Source organism: Nelumbo nucifera, chromosome 2, assembly GCF_055504915.1.
Source record: "Nelumbo nucifera cultivar China Antique chromosome 2, China Antique-T2T, whole genome shotgun sequence".
Taxonomy (NCBI): domain Eukaryota; kingdom Viridiplantae; phylum Streptophyta; class Magnoliopsida; order Proteales; family Nelumbonaceae; genus Nelumbo; species Nelumbo nucifera.
Genome location: NC_142650.1, coordinates 41,056,250 through 41,068,253, shown reverse-complemented (window position 1 = coordinate 41,068,253; position 12,004 = coordinate 41,056,250). Strand labels below are relative to the sequence as shown.

The 12,004-nt window shown below is 36.5% G+C and overlaps 1 protein-coding gene across 1 annotated transcript; it reads left to right on the top strand.

The window, feature by feature from the left end:
- Positions 1–10,391: 10,391 nt before the first annotated feature.
- Positions 10,392–11,266, top strand: LOC104599230 (FKBP-type peptidyl-prolyl cis-trans isomerase). Its single transcript, XM_010261677.3, has one exon. The coding sequence runs from the start codon at positions 10,534–10,536 to the stop codon at positions 11,134–11,136; it is 603 nt and encodes a 200-aa protein (XP_010259979.1). The 5' UTR covers positions 10,392–10,533; the 3' UTR covers positions 11,137–11,266.
- The last annotated feature ends 738 nt before the right edge of the window (positions 11,267–12,004 follow it).

Here is a 12,004-nt window from a genome sequence, read left to right as displayed (position 1 = left end):
ATTAGAGCGATCTTTCTCCACAAGGGACAAAAAAACATAATATCAATCGCCAATAATTAATGAAATATCTTTCCACCATAGTTGTTAGTTATTAGTTATTAGAGAGATAATGTAATGTAATGTGGGTTGAACTGGTTCAAGAATTTGGATAAAAAGAGATAAGTAAAAATAGTTATTAAGAGCCAAAAAAAATATATATCTCGTGAAAATTCTATATATGTATAATTGATTACCTAATTTTCCTAGCTATTTTGTTGTATTACAGAGATTAGTGTAAGTTCTCATCACAACTCATAAGAGCTAAGAGAATTATATACATTTGTAGAGAATTGGGACCTACTTTTAATGGGTCCCACTAGCCTGATAGGATGATGATGTTATCAATTCAACTGAATCATACTCTATTGGAAAGTGGAACAGTGCCAGTAAAGCTTAAGAGATATTTTAAACAATTAAGTAGTAGTTGAAATCTCTTCAATAAAAATATATAAAATTGTTGATATTTTGGATAATGATCCATCCGGCATGGGCCAGGCCCATCTGATGGTGATGTTGATGGTGAATCCTAACACAATACCCAGTAACTCGTATGGTAAGAGCATGATTCTTCCCATTCTTTTACATGTTTTACTAACAAAGTACCGTCATTTATATGAACTTGTGAAAGAGCTGCAAAATCCAAAAGGACGTTTCACTAATAAAGGACAAAAATTCCCGACCCACCGGTTTCAACTTGACGACTACTCTCTCTCTCTCTTTCACTAACTCATATTAGCCACATCACTAGGGATTCTATGGGACCAAAACGGGTCTCCTTCATCACCATCTTCCACCCAAGGTCGTGTTAGTCTGCAATATTTTAATTACAGAGAGAGATTCATTTTCTCGACCAATTCTGATAAAACCAATTCATTTGTTTGATAAAGACAGAGAGACGTGATGTTAATACTGGCCCCACTAATAAAAGACACTATGTATCATCCATTTTAAAGCTAGATCCTTTGCACCACCCGGAAGCTTCAGCTTGGTTCCATTTTCTGAAGAAGCAATTTGCATCCAATGTAGCTGAAAGAACATAACAAAACTCAATAATGGGGAGTTCCCAGACAGTAACCTGTGTCGTTTAATATCTGCGGTGCTAACATTTTCTGTCCTCTAATGGTGGACTTGATTGATACAAATCAAAACTAGAGCATGCAAGATGACAGGAAATTAAGTGCTGACAAAAAGGATGCATTGGGGGTACATTCATCTCAATTGCCTTAATAAGCTTGCTTCCTTATAGAAGGGATCTTGATCAACCATCCAATGGTTCTCTTCTTTGGCTCCATTTGTTTCAAGTGAAAATAGTCCGAATGCAAACTCTAACTTACTTTGCGTTTCAGGTATCACTTTGTTTTCTTTGTTTGGAAGGAATAAAATGATTTCACCCTGTTCTATTTCCCATCTCTGTTTCCCTCACAATTAATACCAAAAGAGAATGAAGGTTGTCAGGTAGGGAGAAGATGACGCAAATTTTGCGTTACATTTTGGTAGGGGTTGGCACAAGCCCACCATTTTATTAGTTGTTTTAGCTTGGTTTGGCTCAGTTTTAAATCGAGTTTCAACTTTTAAGTCGAATTCGAGTCTAATATATAGGCTTATTTATTAATCGAGTCGAGTTCGAGCTTGAGCCTAGTAAAGCTTAATTTGTAAAGCTCGCGAGTCTAATCAAGCTGTATATATATATATATCCCTTGGCTTGACATCTTAACAACTGAGGAAACCTTAACTCGAGAACTTAGCTGCTGAGAGAGACATGCAATCAAAGACAATTAAACTCAAGTCAAACCAGACTCGAACTTCTAAACTTTCGACTTGAACCGAACTCAAATAACCAGATATTCAATTCGAATCTACCCCTATTTTTTTGGATGCAAAACTTGGATCACTAAGAAATGAGAGCACTACCGGTTGTTGGTTTAAAAACTTAATTCGAACCACCAAAACGAAATGATTTTCCTAATACGACCACCAAAATCACACCGCTCAATCACGTTAGCTACTTCTTTTCTTTTTAATTTTTCTTTTTTTTCTTTGGACGGATAGATAATTTACGGTTAATGCTGGTGATGACGGCTTACCTAAACAATAGAAAAGCACTATATGCAAACAATTAATCCATATTTGCTACGACCTGGGCTAACACTGAGAAATTACAGCCTTTGATGTATTTCTGTGCCCCCACCTTGAATTAGATGAAGTGCATGACATCAAGGTGGGGACTGTGTGGAGGAAGATATATATATATATATATATATATAATTGAGTGCAAGTCTCATGAAACACGTCAATTGCTAGCTACATTATTTGGTTTGGTTTGGTTTGGTCATTGGTGGAGTGAAGGAGTGGAGTTCCGATCATGTTATCACCACCCCCACACCAACACTTGAACACGTTCTTTCACTTCCATTGTGCAAATGGGAGGCCCGGCCTAAACTTGATGGTTACTGTGCGACGGAAAGTGCTGGCAATCCAGTAGGATTGAAAGCCGACTCTTTGGACAAAAGACAAAAACAAATCTTTTATGGTAATAAGGTCAACTAAAATATTTTCGTTGGTGTGTGCGTTCAACAATCAATTGAGAGAGGAAGACGAAACCACATTTAATTAGAACAAAAATGTCTAAAAAGAACAGCAAATTTGCATGAAATGGTTTCTTGAATTGCAGCTCTCAAGGCCGACAATTGATGTTGAGCAATTTTAGAGGCACTTTTTTTGTATTATTTTCTTTTTCCATGTCCTTTCCTTTTTTCTCTCTCTCTTTTTCTTTTTTTTTTTCATTTTACAACTATTACAAGCATAAAATTGAAGGAAATTGATGAAATATAAGGAGGAAAGATGATATTCTAGGACACATGTTGTACCTAATATCTCTCTATTTTATTTTTGGGCATTTATGTAGCTTTGCCTCATATTAGGGAGGTGCTACATGCTAAACGCCTAAACTTGCTTAGCTGGTTTGGGTGGTTTTAATGTATGTGGGGTATTGATTTTTTTTTTTTTTTTTTGTATTTGGTGTCACTCACCACTAATAATTATATGGGGTACTGATTTGCACACTAAGGGTTTTAATTCTTGACTTCTCAAAGGGAGAGAATTCATCTCTCTGCTAGGGTTCTGAATTTCTACTGTGGAACCAAGTTGGGTTTGCACACCAAAGAGGTGCTGGGTCTAGCTTGCTTCAAGCAAGGGACAATTGCTTCATGTAATGCAAAAATAATGTTAGGATGAAAAGCATGACAAAAGTTTTTCATAGACATTTTTTTTGTAGGTATTTATCAAAATATCGTCACATGGGCACCACAGCATTTCTCCCATTATGCAGATCTGTATACATAAAGACTTGCAAAATCAAGCTGTACATATTTTCGGTTGGCAAAAACTTTAACATTTTACCTAATGAGTAAACATTTATTTACTATTTTATTAATAGGATAACTAAATGTTAATAAACTAATTTATTATATATTATTTTTCTCCATTTTACAAATAAATCAAATACCAACATTTAGTGAATAAACACATGCTAGGTGGTCAATATAGCCAACCTACCTCTCCGGCTCTCCCACGACCCCGGATTCTGGGGAATTAACATAGAGTAACGATTTATCTTTTTCATGTTTTCAGAAAGGAGTAACGATCTATCTTCTGATATTGGAATTTCAGTCCAAACTAATTCGTCAGTGCACGTGGCATATGCTCTTGCAAGCTAAAACCTGTGGTGCAAAAACGACGAAATTATTTCAAACAAAGCTTATCCAGCTGCAAATCTCAGGTTTGGTTGGTTAAATGATCTGGAGTTGACGTTCGATTAGCTCTTGAGATGCAATCGTGACCTCAGGCTCAATTCAGTGAGCTAAGCTCAAATAATGGCAATGCAGCTAGCAGGGTTCATGGTCCCATAGAAGACAGTAAGTTAAGATTAGGTAGGTTTTTCTTGTGTCCTTCACCATGCAACATTTGCACATGGCTGATGGTCGATCAATCATTTTTGTTGATACTTGTTTTGGACTTTCAAAAACTTGTGGAAAACCTCTTCGACCGGTGCTTTCATGCCCGTCAGACACATAAAAAAAATTCTAAGTTAACCAAGTGGATGACGCTGGACAAGACTGATTCAATTGGTGGTCGTCTCTTTGATCATTGTGCCCTTAACATGTTTTATTGATAGCTTGGTTGGGATTTACAAACTTTCTTTTCCATCGTCCTATTTACTTTCTTTGTCAGTTTTTGCACTCTTCTCAATCATCAACAATGACGACGACGACGACAGTGAAGAAGATGACGATACCAACAGCAAGCTTCGAATTATTCAATTAGTGGGCCATCTTCGAATTGTTCCATTTGTAAGGTCTAGAGGCATGATTAACTACCAATCATCAAAATAAAAGTGGTGTAACAAATCTGGTTTCATCTAACAGAAATCCAAATTACTAAGAAGAGAAAAGGGAACGGAGCTAATGCAAAACCAATCAATACTCAACTGATTCAAATACAACTCTTGAAATCAACGTTGCAGCAGTACTAGCAGGCGAATCGATTTGAGAGCAAAATGGGCTGGGCCTAGGCCTAGGCCCAGGCCCAATGTGAAAAATAAAAAAAAAACCTAAAGTCTTGGGCCCAAGCCTAATCCAAGGCCTGAAAATCTAAGCACAGCCTCTGTAAAATTTTGGGCTGGGTCGGTCTGGGCTTAGGTTAGGCCCGCCCAAACTGCACCACTAGTAACAATACATCAAAAACCTAACATCCTGTTAGCAGTTCGAGGTCAAAAGGTGATGGTTTGAAAAACCATTGGTGGTGAAACGAATCATTCTAAACTGAGATCGGCTTCAGTCAGTGCACGGCCCATTCAAATACCGTTCAAACAGCCTTACACTAAGAATATCTAAGTACCTATGTACACTACTTTATGGGGAGATATTCCCAATGCAACGTGATGAAGGGTGATTTGGCACAACCTAGCAAAAAGGGGACATGTAGGCGCGATTTGATCAAAGGATGACAACTCAGCCAGGCAAGCCTAGTTTGCAACATTCGGAGTTCGGGTATTCAGCCACCTCGGTGTAATGGCACCCCAACACCCGATCCAGTTCGGGACTAAAGAGTCGAAGTTTCATCTCGGAGCTAATGAGCCAAAGCACCGCATAACCGACTCCAAAGGCCTTCCCAATAGATCCCAAATCTCTTGAGGTCACGATGAGCCAACAGATCCCGAATTTCCCGAGATCACGATAAGAACACATCTCGGTTCCGCCTGAATCGGATGTAGACGATAAACCTTATCAACGTACTGCTCTCCTTCAAAAATGGAACCAACCTTATCTCCACAACCTGGAGATCTCGAAGATCTTCCGTAAGGCCCACGACTACTCCAGTATATAAAGACTTGAAATCTCAAGGCAAAGGTGCGCGTGATTATCCTACTCACTAGCACTCAAGCTCTCAAGCATCCAGCTCGCATTCACAGCATAAACACTGACTTAAGCATCGGAGCGACCTCGCTGGGTTAGCTACCCCGAGTTCTTTGATATATTGTTTTGTAGATCAATCCAACTCGCTGCCCATTTGGAATTCGGATCGCCCTCCAGCTAGGAATAGCTAGATCGCGCACCATCACAACACGATAAAGGCTGTTCAAACGAGGCTTTGCACTGACTGAAGCCGAGTTCTTCTAAACTTCCTAAGGGTTAAGGCAGCAGGGCTCAGTGCAATTACGTCTTTGTTACACAAAATCTAAGTTGAAGGACCCTTATAACCTTTTTAATTGGGCAAAGCCAAATTGATTTCAACTCAAACATTATTTTTGGGTTGTTATTGTTATATAAACTTGTATTGATTTTTCTGTTATTGTATATTAATTTTTATTATGGTTGGATAAATTGTTGTTAATTTTTATTATTCTAAATTGAATTTTATTTCTTATTATTTTATATTATTTTTTACATAATTTTATTTTTATTTTACTAATTTTTATTATCTTTTGATCATTTCCATTTATTATAAATGGAATTTAAATATAGGTGAACCATACAAAAAATAGTTTCAAGTTAAAACATCTAATGATACACATATACTTGTTAATTTGTTTTAATATTGCTTATTAATGATTATTTTAATTTTCCTAGTTTATGTTAGTAATATTTCTGTTTGACTAACTTTATGTGTTGGCATTATATACTATTAATTATTAATTTTTACTACTATTACATATATGCTATTTTATTAATTTAATATATTAACATGGTAGAATTTCTATGTAACTCCCCATCCGGCCCATCCCCGACCTTTGTTAAGGAGAAAATCGAACCTTCGTCTCCAATGGGGACGAGTTCTTTATCGGAAACCTGAACCCCGAAGTTCAGTATTTTTAAACTAAAAGCATTCTTTGGGAAAAATGATTTACTTAAAAGAAAGAAAAATTCTTAACTATCATCGTTAATCACCAAGATAACATAGAAATCGAAATTTATCTAATATATGGAACATCATTATTGTAATTAAACAGAATTATTCTCAAAATTTGTCAAACCATTTCCCCATCAAGGTGGGCACTTCATTCCCCATCCCCTTTGCCTATTATCGATAAGATATCCTAGTTTTTTCTCACCCTTGCCAAAGCAGTCCCCATAACAACCTTATCAAGTTGGGAGGCTAGATACAAAGCGATTATCCTAATTAACTAAATTAACTTGTGTTATGTTTATTAAGTTTGGTTTTGTTAGTTAATTTAAGTTGACTAAGTCAATTTAATTGATTAAATTAGGTTAATTAATTTATCGCATTAGGCCAATTGAGTTAAATTTAATAAGCTACTAATTTACATAATTGAATTATCTTTAGTAAATTAGATCCACTTAGTATAATAATCAGTTTTGGATACATTACATTTATTAAAAAATTGATAGAAGAGAAAGGTGGAGACAGTAGGAAAAAGAGAGAAGAGGGATAAGTGTAATGACAGGGAGAGAGAGAGAGAGAGGTGAAAACATTAAAAGTAAAATTAAAAATTTATTTAGTGTTACCAAGTTTTATTAAATATAATTATTTGAAATAAAATTTAAATTGACTTTAATATAATTAAAATTAATTTTAATATTAATATTTTTATAAATTTCATTATTTCTTTAATTAATTTATATTACTTTTAGTTTCTAAATAGAATTTAAATGGATTGGAATTACAACCAAGATTTAAAGTATCGATACGTATTGGCCCATATTGTTTCGGGACCCCTACAGTGGATGTATCGGAGGTCTAACCGATTCAAGGGGTAGAGGAACCCTAAACCGGCCCCCCTGAACTAGTTGCGAAAAATATAAAAAAACAATAAAAATGAGTATTGATTTTTGAACCTTGATTACAACTTTTATTAGTTGTAACAATTACTAATTATTTTTAATTATAATAAGATTTTATAATCAATTATTATTTTTTATTACTTTGATTTAATTAGTATTTAATTATTGTCTATTTTTTTCTTATTAGTATTTAGTATATTAGATATTTTTTTGTTATCTTATTTTAACATTTAAAGTTTTACTTAAACATGTATATGGAAGGTGGAGGGAAATAGAGAAAGAGAAAATCTATTGGGGATGTGAGATAGTATTTAAGGGATATTTTAATAAAAAGTTTTAGGTGAGAAATTTTATGAAAATGAGATGTTTTAAGAGGAGTGATTCAATAAAATAACATCATTTATAGCAGAATTAAAAGATAAAAAAGTAGAAAAATACAGAGAGAGAATTAAAATATGGATTTTGGAGTATGATGTGGATCATTTTTTTAATTATATAGTTAGATTCTGTAGTAAAACAAACCTAAAACTGGCTCTAGTTTTTTAGACAGGTAGGTGGCTGAGCAGTCAGACCATCTGGGCCCAACCGGGGTCAGAAAAGGCTGGATTGTGGATTTATATCTGATTTATCCTTATTCAATCATCAAATGAAAATACAAAAGATAAACAATCAAACATGGTACGATGATGCAGTGTTTTGTTTTAAGCAATATTGTTGTATGAAATTGGTATATGGCGCCCATTCCACTGTGGTCCTGGTTCTCTCCAGATGGCACTTCAACGCCTTAAACCAAAGTTCTCTGAAGATTCTCACCCAAAAGGGTTAATTGGCTAAACCTCCTCTCTTCAAAATTTAAAAGAGGCCAGTAGGATGTCTATTTCAAATGGAAAAGCGCGTGATCGAAAACATCAAACGAAGTAGGGTTGTCTTTGGTAACATTATTGTTTCTTCATGAAATGTTTGGGATTGATCACTAGAAATTGGTCTTAAAATATGAGTGGTCATATCATATAATAAGAAACATTTTGGGTTGATTAATACAAATTGATGTTTTTATTTGAAACAATGTTTCATAAGAAACGGGAATGGAATCCAACACAATTCTAACAATACAGCCTAGTAATTTTCAATTCAAACTAGAAAGAAAGAAAGAAAGAAAGAAGTAATTTTCGATTCAAGTCTATCTCGCGGCATCAGTTGTGAATCACAACTGTTGGGCTGAGATTCTGTTTTTTCTTCTTTCTGTGCTTGGTAATTGGAATATCAGCACAAAACTACTTTCAATTTGATGACAAATCTCCATCCTTAGTGAATACCTAGCAATTATACAAGGGATTCCATCGACTATATTGCATAGAAACAAGGTGGATCCAATGTGATGTTATGAATTGATTTTGCTGATTTGGGTAGCATTAGAAGATGAATTGGTATGATGACAAATTCTGGGTCCCCCGAGAAATACATATATGACATGAGCCATCCCCATCTATTACACTTACACATACATGCTTATCCAGCATATATACATACAGAATATATAGCAACTTAACATTGTGGTTTGAGAGCAAAAGATGGCTTGCTTTCATCGTTATCAATTCATCATATTTATTATTACCTAAGTCTTGTCCCAACTAGGGGTTAGCTATATGAATCCAATTTCACTGTTCATTCTGCATAGTGTTTAATCAATTGTTAAATTATGAGCGCTTAAATCAGTTTTTAGGGTTTGTTTGATTCATAGTTGGAATCGGAATCAAAATCCTCTAGATTCAGAATCAGAATGGTCCATTCTCAGAGTTTGCTTGGTTCAGGCAGAAATGAGAATGGAAATTAAAATCAGCAGGAGTGGGACTTCATTCCCAAGGAAGGGCAGGGAAAGGCCATTCCTTCGAATGGGGGAATGCCATTCCAGCAGGAATGAGAATGAGATTCCAATTCCGCCCAACCAAACAGTTGGAATCGGAATAGCCCATTCCAATTCCGATTCTAGACTGACCCTTATTCCTGTAAACCAAACGGACCCTTAGTTTCTTACTACTTTCATGTCCTTTTTGGTCTGTTGTAACTCTTATTCTGATAGTTGCTGGAGCTGGTCATTTTTATTTATTTATTTATTTACTTTTGGTCTCCTATGCATGTGATCAAGCCATCTTAATCCATTTATTTTTCATTTTATCATCTATTTGAGCTATTCATGACTTCATATCCAATCCTATTTTTCTAATTTTCTATTCATTGTCTCATCCATCTTGGTGTATGCGTTTCTATTACACTCGTTGCTGGACTTGCAAATATTTTACAATAATTAGAACATTCTAATTGGTATGGATTGATTTATTGCATTAATTTACTTTCTATATTTATTTATCTAAAGAATAATTTAAGATGGAAGATGGATGGAACAACTTGTTGTAATAAGAGCAAGCTTAGAATCCAGAATTTAGAGTGAGGATTACGGTGTTTGATTTAAACCAAGCTTTGAGTTGAACCTGAGCCTAATACGTAGGTTCATTTGCTAATTGAGTCGAGCTTAAACTTAATGAAGACCAGATTATGAAGCTCGTGGGCTTAATCATACTTATATTATATAATATTTTTAATTTTTTTATATATAATCACAATAATTATATGTATACTTTTTAATTTTTGTATATGTATAACAAGGAATGATTATGTATAATTTTTTATTTATTTACATGAAGGTTGTTGGTTCACTATTGAGCTCAAACCAAGCTGAGATCGGTTTGAATCTAGCGAAATTCAAGCTCATGTCTCTAGCTTTTCCGTGGTGGCTCGGTCAATGAAGAATCCCTCCCAAACGGGTCCTTGAAATGATGCAGAGTTAGAACTTAGAAGCGGCCCCGGCTGCACGCTTCTCCCGGTGGCAACCACTCATCAAAAACATATTAGTAGCCACTAGTCTGGCATGTAGGGGTCCCACCTAATTCATCACAACCGCAAATATAGTTTCTTTTCATAAATATATTTTATTTATCAAGGGCCAAGGGAACGAAGAGTACTAGTGACCAGAGAAAAAGAAAATTTTGGAGGATAAAGGGTGAAGGCGTGAAGCATTGCAAGGACATAAATCCTTCTTCAGAATCCCAAACACAAAACTGAAACGGAGAAAGTGAGCGAGCAGTAGTGAGCAGCCGCCGCAGAGGGATATAATTATAGATAAAAAGAAACAAAAATGGCGATGTTACCGTCATCGTCACCGCCATCGTCGCTGCAGCAATTCTCGAAGCAGTTTCCTGCCGCGTTCTCTCCCATTGTCATCTTCACTGCCAGACAACAACAATCCAGGCCTCTTCTTTCTTTCTCCACTAGAGCTGTCGACCCCGAAACAAATGCTTCGTCTGATACAACCGAAGAAGCATCGGCAGCCGCAGCAGACGACGATGACAAGTTCGAGAGCCGGTTGGCACAGGTCCGGTACAGGTACAGAAGCGGCACTGGGAAAAAAGCGGAGGTCAGGAAGGGCAAGAGATCCAAGAAGGGCTCCGGTGGCGGCGTATTTCTCCCGCCGATTCCACTGAAAGAGCCAGTGTCAGGGAGACTGAAGGTAGACTTCGGATTCAGCCCTTACACGGAGCGGATAAATGGAAGTCTCGCGGCTCTAGGTCTGGCGGCACTGCTGCTGGTGGAGCTGGCCTCTGGTAAGAGCGTAATCAACTACCATACGCCTGCGATAATCTTCGTTCAGATCTATTTCGTAGCCGCTGTTTCGACGCTCTATATCAAGTACGAGAAGGAAAGAATCAGCATCTGGCCTCAATCCCCCAAAAAATCTTAAACATTTCTTCTTATATAGAATTCAAAGAAGAAGAAACACGTTAATGTAGTTCCTGTTCGTTGATCATTTCATTCCTTTCCTCCTTGAAACAATTTTTGGTTTTAGTTAATGAAATCTTCCCTTTTGACAACTCTCCATACTTGATGCAATGTACGACAACCCATTGCTCTCTTCTTGTTTTGGACATTTGATGCAACGGGTGTCTATCTATAATCTATGTTCATTCTGATTATTCCCCATTGCCATTAACAAAAAAGTGGTTCCATCGACTTAGGATCAGGATTCTTTAAGCACAGCGAGAAGTAGTACTCTAGAGGGTATTATCTCTTTCTTTCTTAAGCTTCTGAGCTTTAGTTGATTTTAATTCCAGTAGAGGTAGAAATTGTTTTTGATGAAACTGTTGAGCATAAGGAAGGTAATAGTAGTAGCCCTGCCAAAAGGGTATTCTACTCGAGATGCATGGTTTCAATTAGATACAGAACAGAACAAAAGATGATAAAACCATTTCCATCTTCCGCCTGAATTAGTAATAGTAGATCTTGAGGCCTTACTTGGATAGCCTGATTCCTGAATCAGCGTAGGACTGCAAAGCAATCAGATGATCCCTGACCAGGTCGGGGTCGGGGATGGGGAATGAGGTCCCCACCCCGCCCCGTCCCCAAATATAACATTACCCAGTGAGGGATGTTAGAGTCGTTTCAAAAAAGTCGGTGTATGAGTTACCAACGGAGGGGTGGCTCGTTGGTATGTTATTAGTGGTGCGTGGCACCAATACCAAAAAAAGAGTTACCTTGTTGGTTTGCTGAGAGACCAAGCCATGGGTACAGATAATTCTAGTTTCATATAACTGAACAATGAGCACATGCCA